Source organism: Argopecten irradians, chromosome 12 (genome assembly GCF_041381155.1).
Source record: "Argopecten irradians isolate NY chromosome 12, Ai_NY, whole genome shotgun sequence".
NCBI lineage: Eukaryota > Metazoa > Mollusca > Bivalvia > Pectinida > Pectinidae > Argopecten > Argopecten irradians.
Window position 1 is genome coordinate 15,302,948 of NC_091145.1, and position 22,074 is coordinate 15,325,021.

A 22,074-nucleotide genomic window follows, 5' to 3' on the forward strand; every position below is an offset into this window, starting at 1 on the left:
AATGAGTTCAGAGTCATTGCAGATACCACATTTTCAGGTAAACTGTTCCATGTATCCACAGTTCTACTGTTGAATTTGTTCTTTGTGACATTCAATCTGCCCCGCGCTTAAGAATCTTATTATACAGAATAGATGTCGTTTTGTGTGTTATCCAGATAGGGTAACAGACATCACTGTTGAAGGTAAAAATAAGAAAACATGTAACATTTCTGTAAATGCCTTTTAGCAAATTCAATATTCTTTATTGTTTTTTTGTTTGTTATTCTCCTTACAAGAACATTTGTAATCCAAACCTCATCAGAATATGGGCGTGGTCACAAGTCACCATTTATGTACATATCGGTGATTCCATTGCTAACTATATTACACTTAATTTACACAAACATGATTCTACCTTACATACGACCACTATTCCTACAATTAAAACATAGTTATGTACAGAGAGTTAACAGCAGCATACAGGCCCACCACTTCAACCATACAACATCTAGCATTATATGCTTGGAGAATGAGTTACCACACCTACTTAAGAGAGTTGATTTGGAAATATATTGTCAAGACCTGGGACTTTAAAATAGGATACCTAAAAACTAAATGAATTTCATTTCCGCATCAATTCATGAAGTATCTTCGAAACTTTATATCTTACAATGCAACTTATCACGCTAAATCATCTAGTAAACATATGTTTGTCCTCATCAGTGGATTCTGCTACCATAATGGGACAGTGGCTTTGACACAGAACCAATCTTTGAAACATTTTTTTATTGTGTTTACACACATAAGGCAATATATATTGGCACATCACTCAAAACTGTTTTTAGTAGAAGCAGAAATTTCTCTGTACACACAAGTACTCTCTTTACGATGCTAATAATCTAAAAGGGGTGCATGTGAAACATTTTGTATGACCTTTCATACTCCATAAGTCTTCTAAACCAATGATGGGAAAGTTTGTTTCCAATTGAAGTGATAGGTACATTTTGAAGCCAATATGGTTACCAGATCGAAATGGTAGAAAGTATGAAGAAAGTGAATATTATTAGTTATATATAGTCAGAAAAAAGGTAAGGTATCTTATGTGATATAAATGAAGAATCTGCCCAAAAAAGGATAGAGTATTAGCTGATTGTATCCTTAGAGAAAATAAAATAAATAGTTGAGAGACGAGTATAGACCGTCGGGTAACTTCAAGGGAAAATAGAGGGGTATAGACTAACAGGTAACTTCAAGGGAAATAGAGGGGTATAGACTAACAGGTAACTTCAAGGGAAATAGAGGGGTATAGACTAACAGGTAACTTCAATGCATGTAATGTAGGCTATATAAAGTGGTTTTATGTTAGGACATTGTATTCAAATGATGAGCATTCTCAAAACTTTTTTTAACAAACATTCAATCACAATCTCTGCATAGGTGATAGCTAATTCACTCATTAAAATCCATTCACACAAAATCATTTAAGGTATAAAGGTATTAGAAAATACAATCCATATCTCAATAAATCAAATGGATATGTTGCACATCATACGTCTTCTAGAGGGAGTGACAGAATGTTAAACTTATAAAATTAACTTTAAACAAATTGGTGATAATATTGGTAAAGTGAGGTAAAAACGTAAATATGAGCACTGTGTACAAAACATCATGCATTCTTTGCATACCATTCACCTGTTAAAAATATAGTAGATCAGAAATTATCTTTAAAAAAATGAAATGAAGAAGAAAAATACTACAATTGTTAATACTATTTTTTAGTACATTTGTATATAAATTATATTAACTAAATAATTCATGATTAATCCTTTAATTAAAGATTGTTGCCTACTTTTTTTTAAATTACTGAAAAAAAAAAAAAAAAAAGAAAGATTAATATATTACAAATAATAGTTGGATAGCACATTAAATGGGGTCAAGATACAGTCAAAAGATAAACATCTTTACATGTAAAATGTAAGCTATATCAGTGAATGAAACAGACTTATTGAAATTTACTCAAAATCATTCCCACAATTCACATTGAATTATAAATAGTACTACATGTAATTTACCAAGAAGCTCTGTCTTAATTTAATTTATTTCTGTTTTCATCACATGAAGATCTCTTGACAATCAACAAAATGCCTTATCAAAGACTCCATATCTCTTTTTCACAATCCAAAATCATTTTAGACTATGATGGTGTACATGCAGGTCTATAAATTTGTAAAAAGGTAAGATAGTTCTTTTAGCTACAACACAACATATGGTCTGTTTATTGCCACTTGTGTACCAAGCTATAGCTAGCCCTAGAACTGTGACAGCAGTTTAATTCATATTATCCTATCCACAATTAATTAGCACTATATAATGGGATGGTATACTTTGAACACAGGTCTTCATTTGATGCACCATCCTGGATACTTCAAATTAAAAGATTTCTTTGCTTTGCATGAAGACAAAATATTTGAAATTGATGCCAATGGCAATATAGAGGTTACAATCAATGAAAGAATAAATGAAGCAGCCTATGCTTACTGCACATTTTAATACCTGATCATGCAGTTACATGTATTTGATTTTTAACTTCCATTGTCAATAATCGTATTCAACCCAATAAGGCCCAGGGCGTTTAAAAAAAATTAAAAAACTAAAGGTGCTTAGATAGACGAAATTATTGCAAACCAATATAGTTTTGATAGTTTTGGTCTTATGCCTGGGTAAAAGAAGTAAGGCCCAAAAAACCTAGGGACATAGACACTTATTGGGTGGAATATGGTATGTTCAAAAGTTACCACTGAACAAATTACAACAGCACCGATCAGAAGTTTGCCAAAAACAACTGACAAAGGCTCTTCTATGTACTGTTTAACAGATAATGTTGTGTATACTTTGTTTATATCCTGCTATGGGAGTATCTATGCTTGAGCTGTGAGTACCACTAGACATTCACAAGTACATGGATCATCTACGTACATTCGCCTCCATCTTACAATCCAAATGAGTGGGGCTAATGATGCTCTTTTAAATTACTAATTACCATCAAACTTTGTTCAAACAGAATTATTTTGAAGCCTAAAATTAAAAAAAAAAGTACGTAAAAACACTTTCTTGTTAAATAGTACAGAGTAGTCAGTAATGTATCATATTTATCTATCAAATATCCCATATTGTACAGTTAATACAACTGACTACTGAAATTCCACCAGAGAAGACAAAATTGTTTTAACCGACACGAAGGCATCAATTAAAGTTACTCTGCAACTTCATACACAGAGAACAGCATTAGTATACCATTAAAGTTTCCAACACAAAGCTTTCGTTTTTAACTTTTGTGTATGAAGTAATTTATTTTCATTTAATTCATAGACAACAAGGGGAATACTATTCGATAAACAGAGCAGGTTCAATGATTGAGAACTACGATCAGTCTGTGACCTTTAACAATAACCTTTTCAAAGGAATATTGATATCGAAAATCACTTTATTGTATGACCAGTCCATATATGCATATGTTTACATGTACAAGTATTTCAGCATTATTCTCCAGATTTCATTATTTTTCTTCAATTTTGAGATATCTTTGGTTAGGCTAGGCTTTGCGTGGTGTAGTTAACGATACCATTTAGTCTTTCAGAAAAATATTATAGTCCAAAATTGTACTGTTAATATATAGACATAGGTGGTTGTCAGCTGCATAGTAACTTTATAATTAATAACATAAGTTTTTGAGCTCAAGAGATACGACAGGTTTTGTCATGAATTGAGAATAGGTACTGAAAACTAAATACTCTTCAACATCAGTAGACTCCTCACAGTAGCAAGCTATAGTGACTAGTACATTTTAATACAGAAACAAAACTTCTCTTAGAGGACAAAAATTCAACACACATAAAGGACAAATAGATATCATTTATGTACACTATCATCCACATACAATCTGCTGAAATTCTGCATCAATGACACAATGCTGCTATGAAGTTTTGCACTCTTTGTGGTCACTGACCATTTCTTATTTAATCTTCGTCGTCATCAATACAGATAACATCCACCATTTCTTTGTCATTGTTTTTACCTGCCACCTCCATTTTCTGGACGGAAGTTTTGACAGGCTCTGGCTTGGGGCCTCTCACCAGCCCAGGGGGTCCTTGTAGTCCCGGTCTGGGGCCTCTCACCAGCCGAGGGGGTCCCTGTAGTCCTGGCCTAGGATGACTTAACTGTGGTCTGTTAGCCGGTGGTCTAGACAGGTTTGGTCTATGGCCAGCAGAGTTCATCACACCCGACTGGTATCGTATAGTAGTAAAGTTTGTATTATCCTTAGTCTGCTCTGACTGTGAATCCTGCAGACTATACACAGAGCTGATTTTCAGACCAGGACTCGGACTAGAGGACTTCATCACTAAACCCTGACCTAGTGCCCCGAACTCGGCAATCTGTGATCCTACATGTCCCTGGGAGGGTTGCTGAAGCTCCTTACATGTACGAGCCCCTGGAGGGGAGGAATGAATACTGAATCCTTTGGGAGTAGTAGTTGGGATATGTACATATGGCTGAGGTCTGTTTAGGACTGAGTTACTTTGTAGTCCACTACCAGAGGGACGTGGCTGGAACGTACCAGAGGGCCTAAATACCTTGGACAGTATATTGGTTCTATGAATTGCTTTAACAGGTTTTCGGACTTCAGGTTCTTTTTCCTCGTCAGACGAAGACAAGTCTATAATCTCTATTTCATCTTTTGATCGGACAAGTCTTTCACTCTCAAAGTTTTGCTTCCTGCGACTAGCCAGTGCGGCCTGGGACCTGTACACAGGACGATACACTGAGTTCTGATGTTGCACCATTCTCATGGTTTCTGAACCATCAGGATTCTTCACGACCTGGGTTATCATGCAAGACCTTGGACCCATCTTTGCCATTGAGGCAAGACTTTGGTTCATGTGCCTGATCTTTGCAGACAGAGGGCCACACAATGGCTTTGAAATAGCTCTCTGTATCGCCTCCTCACTGAAATGTCTAGCATTTGCTGAGGTTCTGGAAAATACAGCTTGAGCATATCTAGCCTGCTGATAGTAATTGGGCATAAGTGGCTTAGGTTTCCACCTCAGCCACTCCTTGACCTCTGCTGGGTCCATTTGCTCCAGCAACACTTTACACGGATCCATTTGCCTAAAGAGTTTACGACTTCTTCGATTTAAACCTGTCTTTTGTGTAATCATAAATTCGCGTCTTTGTGATTTAGTAAAATTCATTCTATGATAAAACACATGCTTTCTTTTCTTCTTAAATGAACATGGATATGAAACTTCCCTCTGTCTTAGCTTGTCAAAGAAGTTATTTTTCTCATAACCCCTACAGTAAATGTCTGCCTTGCTAATAATGGGAATAGTGTTGTCAACTTTTAGATGTTTTTTCACTCGGTGACCAAGAGGGGAGCTGAGATCAATATTAAGCAGCAGAGAACAGATAGCAGGTGCTGGCTTAGATTCCTTTGTTGTAAATTCCCCGCCGCTATCAGAGTCACTCTGATGCCCAGAGAAGCTGAGCTGGCGTTTTCTGTGACTACTCTCGACATCCCGACTCAGTTGTGACATCAGCGACTTGGGTGTACGTGGAGTGACAGGCGTAGTGTCCATCTCCACGTCAATAATCTCACAGTCACTATCGACATGTTCGTCTTTAACGACTGGTTCACTGTTGTCTCTTGGTTTCTCCCGTAGGTACAGTTCTTTTATAAACACATCCTTTGGTGGAGGAATATATATCTCAGGTTTAAAGCGTCTCCTTCTGCGCTGTACTAAGCAAGTTGGGACCACACGTGTTTGGGCCATGCGTACATGTTGACCCTGAGGGACTACCTGTGGGAGGGTATTTGACGTGAGCTGAGTTTGTGGCGTGACAGGTAAGTTCGAGAGTCTCTCTTCCTCCTCACTCTCACACTTATCCTGGTGAACCATGAGATCATCCTGATTGGTGAATTGTTTGGCACAAAGGAAACACACCCAGATAGGGTTATTGCTCTGAGTAGGACTCTCCTCCTGTGGGGCAGCTGAAATATACAACAAGCTGTCACAAACATGGCAACATATGACTTAAATTAGATAATGTAAATATATAAATGTAAAACAGATGATCATTTAGAACTAGTGACAATGGCAAGTTTTAATTGGTATCACCATCATACCTCTCGATTGATCATTACCAATTTTAGCGAAAAATTAGCCCAACACTAATTGTAATGATGGAAGGCCTTGAATACTCTACGAATATAAAGTTACATGTATAAGTGAAATTGTGATGTAATATAGTCAACAGAAATAGTCAAGGCATTTAAAGTTTTACAGCATAAATACCTGGAGTGACAGATGCTTTAGGACTTTCCTGAGAACTAACAGCATTCTGGTTTCCATCATGTTCAAACTACAACAAGAAAATGTTTATCAATGCTTGAACAGATTATATTCCATTTTCAATAATCTTTGCTACATTTTCAGTAATATTGAAGTTCAATTACAATGGTATTAATTCACGTACCACAAGATACCTGTGATTGGTGATGGATAATATCCCGTGCCAACGTCATTTCAGCGGAAAGATTACAAAGACTTACGTTCCATCACCACTGGAGATACTAGTCCTGCACAAACATCGGGTATCAGGTGGTACAAGAATTAGTCCCATTTAAATCATTTAATGATTAATTTGGTATCATCTCACAGTAAGATTACATTTCTAAACAATGAATGTTGATAAGTCAATTAAGGGTATTCTGAACAAGAGATTCCAGAGGCATCTTGGCGTCCACCATTGAATGATCTATATGTTGGTAAAAGGAAGGATGGTCTAGATATTTTCTCTGCTTTTCACTTACTTCCCTCTTCCTTAGCATCTGATACACACAAGGAAACTACATACAAAGTCAACATAGCAACTAAATACTTCAATTATCAAAATACACACCATGTTCTTTTCTTATCAGTCCCAGATTGTGATATATATATGTGTAACTATATATATACAGTTAACCCCGCAGCCTTAGCAACCACCTCTGTATAAAGACCACTTGCATAATAAGACCACTTTTTAGGATACCAAATTAACACTTATAATACAATTTGACCTGTGTATAAAGACCATTTAGCAATTAAGTCCACTTTTTCCCATGTCCTCTGGTTGGGACTTCATAGGCGAGGTTTGATTGTACATGTATATGGAAAAAGTGAACCTACATTTCAAATCAAGTTTCAGAAGAAAAAAAATCTCTTCCTTACTTTCTGAGAAATAGCAACAACAAAGTTCAATTGTCAACATCCGGGATAGTCTGTCAGCCGTTTGTCGTATATTGTTATATCTATACCTTAGGAAATTATATATACTTAGATTTTTTTTAGAAATAGTGATAACAAACTTCAATTGCACGACCAGTCTCAATATGCAATAAGCATAACTAGGCATCATCAAGGGGAACCTTTGAATGAAATCTAAGAGATATCCCTTTAGTACTTTCTGTGAATTAGCGATAAACAAAACTTCATTTGTCAAATCCAAGATGACTGCCTGATGGCCACCTTAGCTTCTTGACTGATTAGTCTTAAAATGTAGTATATATAAAGGAGAACAAACCTACATATGAAATAGGATCCTACGGATGAGAGATATCCCTCCAGTACTTTCTCAGAAATAGCGATAGCAATAATTGTTCATGGATGGACCATGGACGAAAGGCGATGTGAATAGCCCACCATCTGATGATTGTGTGTTAAAAATATGCAAAAAGTAATTAAATGTGTGAAAGTGTTCAAATCTATCACATGAAAATTGATTTAACAGAAGGATTCAATTCTGATTTAACACTCAGGAGTAGTATTACGAGGTAATTTACGGCACCAAAAAGATCATGAACTTTGGATTTAAAAGGAATTCCATGAAGCAATTTTTTACAGCACCAATAAACATGAAGCAAACTATTACATCAAACTATTGTTCTACATTTCTTATGAAAACTGAAACAAAAACTATTCGATGATTCCACATTTTCAAGAATCCGATTTAATAGCATCAAAATTCCTGATTGTATAGCTATAAAATGAAGTAGGTCGAATGTATAAGTTATACCGAGGATTCTGATATATCACAACACTCAGTTGACACAAAGATTCTACACTCAGGTCACACAAGGATTCTATACTCAGGTGACACAAGGATCCTACACTCAGGTGACACAAGGATTCTATACTCAGGTGACACAAGAATTCTACTCTCAGGTGACACAAGGATTCTACACTCAGGTGACACAAGGATTCTACACTCAGGTGGAACAAGGATTCTACACTCAGGTGACACAAAGATTCTACACTCATGTGACACAAAGATTCTACACTCAGGTGACACAAGGATTCTACACTCATGTGACACAAGGATTCTACACTCAGGTGACGCAAGGATTCTACATTCAAGTGACAAGAGGATTCTAAACTCAGGTGACACAAGGATTCTACACTCGGGTGAAACGAGGATTCTACACTCAGGTAACACGAGGTTTCTACACTCAGGTGACACAAGGATTTTACACTCAGGTGACACAAGGATTCCACACACTCAGGTGACGCAAGGATTCTACACTCAGGTGACACAGGGATTCTACAACACTCAGGTGACACAAGGATTCTACACTCAGGTGACACAAGAATTCTACACTCGGGTGACACAAGGATTCTACACTCATGTGGCACAAGGATTCTACACTCATGTGACACAAGGATTCTACACTCAGGTGACACAAGGATTCTACACTCATGTGACAACAAGGATTCTACACTCAGGTGACACACAGGATTCTACACTCAGGTGACATGAGGATTCTTCACTCAGGTGACACAAGGATTCTACACTCAGGTGACACAGATTCTACACTCAGGTGACACAAGGATTCTACACTCAGGTGACACAAGGATTCTACACTCATGTGACACAAGGATTCTACACTCAGGTGACACAAGGATTCTACACTCCATGTGACACAAGGATTCTACACTCAGGTGACACAAGGATTCTACACTCAGGTGACAAGAGGATTCTACACTCAGGTGACACAAGGATTCTACACTCAGGTGACACAAGGATTCTACACTCAGGTGACACAAGGATTCTACACTCAGGTGACACAAGGATTCTACACTCAGGTGACACAAGGATTCTACACTCAGGTGACACAAGGATTCTACACTCAGGTGACACAAGGATTCTACACTCAGGTGACACAAGGATTCTACACTCAGGTGACACAAGGATTCTACACTCAGGTGACACAAGGATTCTACACTCGGGTGACATGAGGATTCTACACTCGGGTGACACAAGGATTTTACACTCAGGTGACATGAGGATTCTACACTCAGGTGACACGAAGAACCTGATTAACATAAGATATTGGAAGAGAAGTTTACAAATATCACTTGTAGTTGAACCATTTTCGTGTATTTAATCCGTCAAATTTATAGATTGGTTTACAGTAGTTCATCTATGTTAACAAAACAACATTCAAGTGACAGGATGGTATTTAATACACCCAACACAGGGAAGGAAAGGTTCTCACTTATAACTCACCAATATTCAGCAGACAATGGGGATTCTGTTTATATACAATCTTATGTAACAGGTCACTCACCATAACTTGGACGACAGGTGGTGCCTGGAGGGCAGTGACTTTCTGATTTAACACACTCACCAGCACTCTACTGAATGGGGATTTCTGGCCTTTATTTTCCGGGGGAAGACTTGCTGCTTGAAGAAGATTCTCTTGATCAAGATGCTTGTAACAGCTTGTTACGATTTTTCGCAGCATTTCTGTTTTTAACTGAAAAGAGAAGTTGAAAGCATTAGCAAGACACTTGGGATTCTCACAGTTCAACCCTCTACCATCATGACTAATAGAATATTCCCTGCCTTGGGATGTGCCAATTGCAATATGTCAATAGCTCATCTATGACTTGCCACAGGTTGGATAATCCCTCCAAGGTTTGAGATTTTGTCACAACCAAATGACAAGGAATGATTTTTGTTACCACACACAAAAGAAAAGGATGCATTTTCACTATGATGTTATCATGGGTATTTCAAAAGCACTGAGAAATCTCTTCAGGGTAAAACTAGTGACAAGTCAGTGAAGGCTGAAGATTTTTTCTCTTGTCTTATCCACTTAACTGCTAGTTATATATATAATTTGTGGATCAATAAGTCTCTAGTCTGATGTTTCTTTATTTTGGAAACAGGTCATTGACAATTGATCACCTTATCCTGATCAAGATCATTGTTGATTTTTAGATTATCCTGGTCTTCTGAGTGCGGCCATGACCAAGCCACATCTTGAGGCCACCAGTCTGGGCGGTACTGACTCTTCCCAAACAGAGGGTGTTGTCTACCAGTAACTAGCGTCACCAGTTGGGGGATAAACTCTGTTAGTTGTATCTGAAAATGTTTAAAATACATTTACACAGATTATTAGTCAAAACATAAAAGGGTTCAGAAGAAAGTCACTTGAACTTTGTGGTTGCCATAATACTGAAAACAGCTAACAGAGCATTTGGTCCCTTGTTGTCAGTGAAAAGGATCTGACATAAAAAGTAGTCACAATTTAAGATCATTAGATAGTTTTAGCTCATCATTAGCTAATCTGCATGCATTTTTTGTCTTTGTAAAGATACTGAAATCTGGATAATATTGATACATTTTTACATTGTATTTTGCCATTGTAATATGTATTGAAATCTGGATAATTATTTTAAAAGCATTTTTCAACTTCAATAATTCCACTTTATATCAAAAAGTATTTACTGTAAACATATATCTAATGCATAAATATTAAAATAATTTATCAGTGACTAGTACAGATGTATGTGATTGCACAATTACTAGTTATGAAAGCTTTGTTAAATATGACTACGGATTTATAAGTGAGAATCGAAGGATATGACTTACCTGTGTCATGGAATCGACAGCCAGGGGAGGTAACTGTGACAACATGACAGGATCTGTAGGCAGAGCCCCACTCTCCAATATCATCCCTATGGTAAGGTATGAACATCATCTGACCCCCATCATATGTCCTGTCTGAAATAATATAAAGATCAAAGAATTTTTCATCTTTACTTTCTTCCAATAATACAGACAGAATCATCTGTACAAAAAGTTCTGATTTTGTGTAAAAATATAATTACATATAATAAATAATAACAATAACAATAATATAACATTTTGGTTGACTCTTTCTGCTGAATGAGACGGCAGTAGTACAGGGTTAATGGACAAAGTTACCAGTCACTAGCATTGATTCATAAAACAATAGATTGAGGACAACCTACTAATTGTTAATTATATAAGAACAAGAGGCCATTGGCCTCAACGGGACCTCATCATAGATATGATATGTCATCTGACTAATGTGTATTGGTATACAACACGGTATAAGTATACAGTACTATCGAATTCCTACAAATCTGTACATGTTGACAGGGTTATCACCTTCAAGTGATTAATAACAACACAAATAAAGACATATAATTAATCAAATCATTTGTGATTGGCCATGGATTAGTTATAAAATTCACTTATTGACAAGACGTTGTGTAAAGATTTTAGCCAGTTTGAACCCTTTGACATTGAATGGATGTCAAGGTAATTAATTTGAACAAACTTGGTAGCCCTTCATCCCAGCATGCTTCAGACCACAGGGACCTGGCACGAAAATTTTTAACCAACAGTATACATATATGTATATATATTGTAGTATCAAGGGTATGAACTTGGCGGTCGAGAAAAACGGACCGAAGAACAAATGAACATGGCGGTGACGGTTAAAGTAAGTTAGCTACACGATGTTTAAATGTAGTTTCTACAAAGTACGGGTCATGACACCTCCAAAGGAGATTGTGGATGAACACAGTTATGGGTACTGTTTACCACCACAAGCGTAGATTTTGTGATTTTGGCTTGGTTTTTGAGGTACCCATTAGAGCCGAGACGACATTTCGACCGGACAGGGAAATGTCTACCTAGCATATTTTTCGTAAATTTCCTGATTCATCAAGCCATAACTTCGTCAATACTTCGTCAATTTTACTCACCAAGCACTCAATGGAAAGATAAATTATTTCTCTTTAAGGTAAGATATCCTTCAATGTTGTATAGAACACATTTATTAAAATAATCACAGTTTTGATAAAATAGGTCGGTTTTTTTCGACCGCCGAGTTCATACCCTTGATACCAGGTCCCTGCGCTTCAGACTCATGATCAATATCAGGTCAGCTAGGTCTCTTACTTATTGATAAATGTTATTTAAAGATTTTAGCCTATTTGACCGGTACCCCTGTGACCTTGAATGAAGATCAAAGTCATTCATTTGAACAAACTTGGTTCCCCTAAGCCTTCACCCCAGCATATGGCTACAGGCTAAATGCCAGTACCCACATGTACAACACACAAAGACGCACGTAGGATCAGGTGTTAGACAACGACAGACAGATTATGATGACAATTGTTGAAAGTACATATAATTACCTTTTCTAGTTTTTACCTCCAACCCTAGCTTTTTTATCATACTTCGCAAACAAGAAATCCCACAGGGATCATGGTGCCCACCAAATAATAATCTCTGTCTGACAATTTAGAATGAGGGATCTTTTCTCTGCTTATCAAACATCAACTATATATCAAAATCCAAGATGGCTGCCTGTCCCAAAATGCAATGTGCACAACTAAGGGCCTTAGGGAAACCTTCATATGAAATTTGAGAAAGATCCATTCCCATCATTGATCAGTACTCTCTGATATCAGATAGTGATAACAAACTTCAACTGTCAAAATCCATGATGGCTGTCCCTCGGCCATCTCGTTAACTGATCAGTCCAAAATTGGAATATGCACAACAAGGGCCCAAGGAGTATACATACCTACATGTGAAATTTGAGACAGATCCCTTCAGTACTTTCTCAATCTGAGAAATAGCGGTAACAAAACTTCAACTATCAAAATCCAAGATGGCTGTCTGTTGGCCATCTTGTTGACCGATAGGTCCCAAAACACAATATGCACTACTAGCTACAAATGAAATTTGAGACAGATCCCTTCAGTATTTTCTAAGAAATAGCGGTAACAGGAATTGCTAATAGGTGGAAGGACGGACCACAGACGAAAGGTCAATTTGAATCAATAACAAGAGATCCCAGAGGGATCTTGGCACCCACCAAAGAATGATCTATGTCTGAAAATGGAAAGAGGGATCTTTACCTGCTTTTCAAACTTTTTCAAACATACTACATATGAAATTTAAGATAGATCACTTCATTACTTTTTCTGAGAAACAGCGGTAAAATCCAAGATGGCGGTCAGTTGGGCATCTTGTTGACCGATCAGTCCCAAAGGTATTATGCACAACTAGGGCCCAAGGAGAACCTACGTATGGAATTTGAGAGATATCCCTTCAGTAGTTTCTGACAAATAGCGATAACTATTAAAATCCAAGATGGCGGCAGGTCGGCCATCTTGTTTACCAATCATTTACCAAATGCAATATGCAAAACTAGAGCCCTATATATATAGAGGGACCTACATGTGAAAGGAGAAGATATGATAGGACCAGTATTCGGCCTTAATTTTTCAGGCCGCAAAAAATTAACTCTGATCCCCATCAATTTCATATCAATAAATACTCTCATACTTGCCATTCATCAAAACATAATTTTTCATAACCATGTACATGATGTGTCCCACCTATGACGTCATCAAATTGATGATTTTCCTCTTCTCGCCAAATTTTGCTAGAAATTCATCATCTTTAGGTTATAAAAGGCTTGAAATGGATTTGGCTGCCACCTTGGAGCAACTTTACATTTTGCATGGATATGCGTAATTACAGTGGAACCTCCTGAAACCGATCATGGTTGGTGCATATAATTTCGGCCGGTTTAGAGAGGGTTCGGTTTGGAGAAGTGAACCGAATACCGATCATCACGATCCGGATTTAATCAATCGGAAGTAGTTTTTTACATTAGTGCACCGCATGTATGCCTAGTGTTCGTTAAAACCGACCAATATTGATTGTTAATGTGAATGTTATCACAAAAGAGAGAATCGTACGTTTAAAAGGAATGGATTACAGCAAACTTTACTTTGTTACCGCTTATAAACGTAGTTTAGTTAGTTAGTTGCGTGAATGTTCTTTGGGATGTTCTCATCTGCAACCTACATACAACCGATTGCTTCTGGTTACGTCAAGAATCAAATTATATGGTCTTATTACACGATGATCAGTCGATGCGGTCATTATATGACATAGCCATTTTCTAAAACAATACATGGCTTCGGCTTCTTCATACAGATAATTTACGTTATCCGACAACTACATATGTAAATAAAAAAAACAACGTGTGATTTGAATACGAAACTTTCTCTTTATTACTAGCTCTGCTTGTTTTCCTACAGTAAACAAACCGTGTGCACATGGTAGACCTTCGTTAGATATCTAAAAAATAGGCATGCATGATTAAATAATTACACCACCATCTCCGGTATAATTACCGTGTACCTATAGCCTTCACATCTGTATACATGCCCAAGGACATGGCATGCAACAACTGTGGTACAGGTATGTGTGTATTTCACGGTCGGTTGATCAGACCTCAATGCAATCTATTGGTGTCGATCAGGTAAGGCCGGTTTTCAGAAGTGTATTTTAGTTACATTTGACTATTCCGATCTAAAAATCGGTCCGGTATTCGGAATTGGGAGGGATCGGTTTTGGGAAGTTTTATATACTATTAATAAAGAGGAATTCATTCTGTACATGACATCCATGTTTGGTTTCTAGAGGTGATCGGTTTTGAGAAGGTTCGGTTTTGGGAGGTTCCACTGTACATACACGATACACAATGTGTGAAAATCTCTTTCTGCTCCACGAAGGCGGCCACATTCATTTTTAGAGAAAACTACTCAAAAAGTATGATTTTTCAAGGATTTTTGTGAAAAATGGCGGGAAACTGCATGTTGAGAACATCATAGTGAATATAATTGGCACATGCGGGATATTTTCGAGATTTAATGTGTTAGCAAACGTATTCAGCTGTTGTATGGCTAAATATGTTGTTCTTTATGGAGAATTAACTTTGAGGCCATATTCGAGTCTTAACGTACCTTCTCCTTTGAGAATGATCCCTTCAGTACTTTCTGAGAAATAGTGGTAACGAACTTTAATTGTCAAAATGCAAGATGGCCGCCTGTCGGCCATTTTGTTGACCTATCAGTCCAAAAATGCATTATGCACAACAAGGGGCTAAGGGGAACCTACGTATAGAATTTGAGCGAGATCACTTCAATACTTTCAGAGAAATAGTGGTTACAATCTTCAACTACCAAAATCTAAGATGGCAGTCGGTCGGCCATTTTGTTGACCAATCAGTCTCAAATTGCAATATGCACAACTGGGGCCCTAAGGGAACCTACATATGAAATTTGAGAAAGATCCGTCAGAACTTTTTGAGAAATAACTATAACAATCTTTAACTATAACAAGAGGCCCATGGACCTTAACGGTCATCTGACTATTAGCGCAATACAACGTAGTTGTTTAAAGATTTTAGCATATTTGACCCCTGTGACCTTGAATGAAGGTCTAGGTCATTCATTTGAACAAACTTGGTAGCCCTTCATCCCAGCATGTAACAGGCCCAATATCAGGTCTCTAGGCCTCCTAGTTATTCTCAAGAGGTTGTTTAAAGATTTTAGCATATTTGACCCCTGTGACCTTGAATGAAGGTCAAGGCCATTCATCTGAACAAACTTGGTAGCCCTTCATCTCAGCATGCTGCAGGCCCAATATGAGTATTCGGGGCATTTCGGTTCTTGAGAAGAAGTCGTTTAAAGATTTTAGCCTATTTGACCTCTGTGACCTTGAATGAAGATCAAGGTCATTCATTTGAACAAACTTGGTAGCCCTTCATCCTGGCATGCCACATGCCCAATATCAGGTCTCTAGGCCTCCTAGTTATTCTAAAGAACTTGTTTTAAGATTTTGGCTTATTTGACCCCTGTGACCTTGAATGATGGTCAAGGTCATTTATTTGAAGAAAGTTGGTAGCCCTTCATCCCAGCATGCTGATGGCTCAATATGAGTATCCTAGGCCTTTTGGTTCTTGAGAAGAAGTCGTTTAAAGATTTACGCTTATTAGACCCCTGTGACCTTGAATGAAGATCAAGGTCATTCATTTGAACAAACTTGAAAGCCCTTCATCCCAGCATGTTACAAGCCAAATATCAGGTCTCTAGGCCTCTAAGTTATTCACAAAACGATGTTTAAAGGATTTTTAGCCTATTTGACCCCTGTGACCTTAAATGCAGGTCTAGGTCATTTAATTGAATAAACTTGGTAGCCCTTCATCCCAGCATGTTACAAGCCAAATATCAGGTCTCTAGGCCTCTAAATTATTCACAAGACGATGTTTAAAGGATTTTTAGCCTATTTGACCCCTGTGACCTTAAATGCAGGTCTAGATAATTCAATTGAACAAACTTGGTAGCCCTTCATCCCAGCATGCTACAGGCCAAATATCAGTACCCTGGGCCTTCTGGGTCTTGAGAAGAAGTCGTTTAAAGATTTTAGCCTTTTTGACCTCTGTGACCTTGAATGAAGGTTAAGGTCATTCATTTGAACAAACTTGGTAGCCATTCATCCCAGCATGCTACAGACCAAATTTCATTAACCTGGGCCTTTTGGGTATTGAGAAGAAGTCGTTTGAATGAAAAGTTTACGCACGGTGCACGACAACGGACGGTGCATGATGACAATAGGTCATCCTGACCCTTCGGGTCAGATGACCTAAAAATCTAAGATGGCAGCTGCCAGGTGGCCATCTTGTTGACCTATAAGTCTCAAAACGCAATATGCACAACTAAGGCCCTAGATCTAGAGGGACCTACATGTGAAAATTTGAGAATGATTCCTTTAGTACTTTCTGAGAAGTAGCAATAACAAACTTTGACTATCAAAATCCAAGATGGCGGCCGACATGCATGTCGGCCATTTTGTTGACCTTTCAGCTGCAGTCCCAAAATGCATTATGCACAACAAAGGGCTAAGGGGAACCTACGTATGGAATTTGAGAGAGATCCTTTCAATACTTTCAGAGAAATTGTGGTTACTAAATTCAACTACCAAAATCCAAGATGGCAGTTGGTCGGCCATTTTGTTGACCAATCGATCCCAAAATGCAATATGCACAACAACTTTCCAAGGGAAACCTACATATGAAATTTGAGAAAGATCCCTTCAGTACTTTCTGAGAAATAGCGGTAACAAATTTTAACTATCAAAATCCAAGATGGCCGCCTGTCGGAACCTACAGATGATTTAAAAAAGATCCCTTCAGTACTTTCTGAGAAATAGTGGTAACAACAAATGTTAACGGACGGATGGATGGAAGGACAGACGGACCACGGACGAAAGGCGATTTGAATAGCCCACCATCTGATGATGGTGGGCTAAAAAGAGATCCAAGAAGAATCTTGGCACCACCATATTTTAGCAGTAACAAACATCAACTGCCAAATTCCAAGATGGCTGCCTGGTGGCCATATTGTTTTTCCGATCACACTCCATGTGCTCTAGGGGAACCTACATCTGATGATGGTGGGTTAATACAGTTACAGTTTTTCTTTCTAGCTATATATAGCTACCAAACTTGTCCCAAAGAATACACATGTACACCAGCTGAGTCCAACCTACTCATCTCGAATAATATATACAAAACCCTGTTTAATACAAATGGAATTAAAATCGCTTGCAAATTACATTCAATATCCTTGTATTTATTACCTATTTAGTACGAATCAGTTAATACAAAAACCCTGGTAATACGTAACAATTTCTGAGTCCCCTGGGCACTTTTGTCAATAAAACTATAGTATATCCCTGTCCAAAGTCCCTCTTTTTGTGTTGATTGTACATATTTATGTTAACTCACTTTCCGTATTCTATCCAATTTGCACTCATTTGGAGAAAATTAAAACTGGTTGTAATTCGTTCAGGGGTGAATAGGGCTGTGGATTGTCTAACATGTGGCGATCTGATCCGATCCACGATTCAGGGTTGACGATTCACAGATCGGACCACCAATCACCAGTTAAATACAAGCAAAAGATTCAATTGAAGTAAAACTGTTTCTATTGATAAATCAATAATGGTCTTATATATTGATAAATGTTTGATTGATAATAAAACCAATTTTAGCAGTTTTACATTCCTCATCATTAAGCAATAGAGTTACAGGTGAAGTACAGCAGGATTCAGTCAGTGTAACTGTAAAAAAAAAAAAATCATTTGAATTTTGAAATAATGTCATCTCAAAAATACTACTGCACATCAATTACGGCATGAATCAAAGTCAAACCATTTGTGAACAGGTACACTGTATATATATTATCATGGTAAGGCATAAATCACCATGTCAAAACATTTCATTGTTACTTTTATTTTGGTCAAATACAGAAAAACACTGAAATTAAGAAAAAAAAATTAAAATCTATAAGAGTAGTTACAATTTACTTTGGTTCTAGGCCTATAGCTTTTATTTTTAATCAGGTGATTTATGATTTTGACCCATAATTAGCCTACCTTTCGTTTTTGACATGGGGTTCACATCTACAGTACTCAGTTGCCTAATAATATATTCATATTTTTACATATTTCCGACCCGTAATGAAAACGAAATCGATAATAATCTTTCACATCTCTAGAAGTCAATAATTATGTTTTATCATTATCATTTTATGAAGAATTCACAACATTGCATCAAAGCATGGGTACGAAAATAACATGTTGCTAGCTTTACTTCACGCAGCTCTTGTGTACTTCCGGTCTACTTCAAAGTGAAAACATCGATGATATTCAGACTTTAGTGTACATTCCTTCCATTTTTGAGCTATGACAGCATTAAAGAAGGTATTATTTTTTGCTTTTGAAAGATCGCGATCCACAAATATCAGGAGTAACGAATATTCGTATCCGATCTTTCTCAATAATTCGTGAATACTCGAGTACTCGGATACTCGTTACAGCCCTAGGGGTGAACCAGTGCTAATGGTCTGGGGACAATTCCGTCTTTGCCCATTACAGAGTTACCTCCCTTGAAGGTATGCATCCAAAATGTCGTCATTATTTTGTGCGCAAAATTCACACCGTTTTCTATGAAATGCTAGAACGAATATACATACCCGGCCTACTATACCTTTCGGCCGGGTACGAATTGGTCCCTATGTGTCGTAGTGGAGCACTGCCTCCGAAAATCACTCTGGCATAGTTTTCTATACTTTTTTGTAGGTTTCCAATTATTTTATGCGTATACATGCATTTACATATTATTTTTGTCCAAAACAAACATAACTAAGTTTAAACTACCATTCTTAATATCTACCGTACTGCTCACAAGACGTCAAATTCACAATTTGTGGACTTGCCGTATAAATTCCCTTCAGAAAGACGTTCATATGTATTATGTAAAAAAATAATGCCTCGATGAGAATTTGATATTTTATGTGGTTCAGTTTTATTGCCTAGTAGGTAAGCGATATCAAACAAGTACGATAAAAATGCAAACAAACGTTTTATAATGGTTTGCATAATCATTACTTTGCTCCATTAGCAGTAATAGGCACCAATTGTAGCTCTTAAGACGACACCATTTTCTGTCTAAAAGTCTTTTGAGCTACAATATTGCAGCTAATGAAATGCATGACGTTTCGCTCACAAACACATGACGTCATCATTAATACCAGCTTGCAAGGGAAGATAAGTTTGTAATAAGCAAATAGATCTACAGAATAAACGTCTGCATATTTGGGAAGTTTCTAGTATAGCGGACCCCGGAAGTTTAGAAACACAATAATCAGTGCGCATGTCAGAGGTTGCTACGGGTCATGTAAATATGTCGCCATTTTGAATCACCGCTTCGAAGAGCCGACGGGGGTTCGGGGGTGAAACCCCCGAGAAAAGAAAAGAAAAAAAACCTCAATTTTACATCTTGAACTCATCTTAACTGTTTTTGTAGCATTTGAAATATCTAAAAAAAAACAATTCTAGGACGTTTGAAAGGAACTTTGGCCTCAGTGTGATCTTCGATAATGTTTGGACCATGGCCAGCACATGTGAACACTGAGTCGCTGTCTTTTCCACGCCAAATTTTCCTCTGTTGAGCAATATTTACCTGACAAACTGAATAATGATCCAATTTCAATAAGCCAGTGGATGGATATTGCCACGTTTTCATTATTTCTGTCATAAATCATTCATTCGAATCGTCACCATCGTAAACTACACGTGTACTTGTGTTTACAAATAAAATCAAAGTCCGTAAAATCACTCATTGCGCATGTTCAGCGCGTGCTCGGCTAACAACCAAAACGAAATCCCGAATTTTTTTCTCGTACAGTCTACAATGTTTTCCGCATGATCCCTAGTTAAAAACTTTGTTGAAAACTTCAGTTTTTAACCAAAAAAGGACACGGTAAGCTCAAATTTTAACATTTTTTCGCATAAAAACCCACGCGGTCTCTATATATACAGGTAGCCGTCAATAAACTCGTGATATTTCGCGGAAAAAATGGGGTCCGCTATACTAGATGTGTTCCGCATATTTATCCTTTCTCACCCTAAAATACACATTTGTCACCCAAAGCATGTAGGACCCCTGACAAATTTAACAGCCATAGCAATCTGCTTTTGGTTGTCAAAATTATACACTTTGGTATTTTAAAGTATAATTTGTACTGATCAAGAAATTGAATAACAGATTAATCTATGATTAGTATTATTTTAGTTCTGAGTTGTATCTAAAGCGACGATCATTACAAGTCAATATTTCAAGTTGACCTACTTACATTCAGGAGATGACTGTACCGGGCATTGTGTACCAGGAACGAGCCATAGAATGTGAGCCTACTTTCATATTGATTAAAATGCCATTTGTGGCTTTTGTAAGAGAAAATATAAAGACTAGGCCTAATCTACGATTACGATAACGTCATATTTTGTACGATAACGTCATTAGACAAACCACGTCGTTTCGTGGCGAGTTATAACCTATTGCAAACGAAATTAATTTCGACAATGGAATGTTGTTTAAAAATATGATGATAAAGCACAATGAATTTCAATGATCGGGTGATAAATTGTATGAATAAAACAAGCATATTTTCTCAACACGACACGCCAAACGCTGAAACGTGACGGTGAGCGACGCACGCCATCGAATTATTATTTCCGGTTCTTAATTCATCGAGTTAGGCAACAATAGAATTATTCATACCTGCATAATATCGGCAAATCACCTAAAATTGTCTAAATTTCAGTCCCAAATCCGACCATTCCAACAGATAGTGTTCAACTGCTTGGACGATGTGCTCGCACAAAGAAATTTGAAAATAGAAATGGCCGCCGTTCGCGCTTCCCAACAAAAACAGGTTGCATGCATATTAAATATGTAGTTTTTGGTTGCAAGCTTACCTCATAACTGTTGTTAATGAATGTCCATAACACATGCTACATAACTGTCACCAATCAGCTTGAAATCGGTACGAAAACAGTATTTATCTGCTACGCGAGCCAAGCTTGTTTATTCCAATATGGCGGACGAGTGTTTTCCGTGTTGTGGTGCCCAGTGAGTGCGTGTATATTGTGACGTCACGTTCAGTTTTCTGCCGTGTGAGTAAGATTTGTCGTCACAGCAGTGGCTAGGAGCGTGTACGTCAGACATGAACTACGTGTAGGTATCATACACTTATGCCAATAAATTACGTTTTCATCGAAGGGTTTTAATTAATATGAATTCGAACTTCAGCACAACTGTTTCATGTATGTTATAAAATTAAATTTAGAATTTTTGATAAATTTTAAATTTAACGAATGTACCAATATTTTACTCTGGACAGTCCAAAACAAACATAATTATCATAAATTAAATCAGTAAATATTTATTTTTAAAAATTCAATACTTTGTATATATTTAGATCTATATTCAAATGGGAAATTAATTGAAAATGCAACTCATTTTTG

The 22,074-nt window shown here is 37.3% G+C and overlaps 1 protein-coding gene across 2 annotated transcripts; it reads right to left on the reverse strand.

The window, feature by feature from the left end:
- Window positions 1–206: 206 nt before the first annotated feature.
- On the reverse strand, window positions 207–21,667 carry LOC138336449 (uncharacterized). 2 transcript variants are annotated; one of them, XM_069285955.1, is made up of 6 exons: window positions 21,526–21,667; window positions 10,954–11,085; window positions 10,267–10,443; window positions 9,704–9,832; window positions 6,330–6,396; window positions 207–6,025 (listed from the first exon to the last, which is right to left on the reverse strand). In XM_069285955.1, the coding sequence occupies exons 2-6, from the start codon at window positions 11,035–11,037 to the stop codon at window positions 3,996–3,998; spliced, it is 2,487 nt and encodes an 828-aa protein (XP_069142056.1). In that variant the 5' UTR covers window positions 11,038–11,085; window positions 21,526–21,667; the 3' UTR covers window positions 207–3,995. The 2 variants fall into 2 exon arrangements, with proteins under 2 accessions (XP_069142056.1, XP_069142055.1); XM_069285954.1 differs by having other exon boundaries at window positions 9,644–9,832.
- Between the last annotated feature and the right edge of the window lie 407 nt (window positions 21,668–22,074).

Excerpts from the sequence above, each read along its gene's own strand:
- LOC138336449 (XM_069285954.1), bottom strand. The coding sequence starts at position 11,037 with ATGATATTGGAGAGTGGGGCTCTGCCTACAGATCCTGTCATGTTGTCA. Across the intron at positions 6,397-9,643 it reads CACCTGTCGTCCAAGTTATG|TTTGAACATGATGGAAACCA; the intron begins GTGAGTGACCTG and ends TTCTTGTTGTAG. Across the intron at positions 6,026-6,329 it reads TAAAGCATCTGTCACTCCAG|CTGCCCCACAGGAGGAGAGT; the intron begins GTATTTATGCTG and ends TGTATATTTCAG.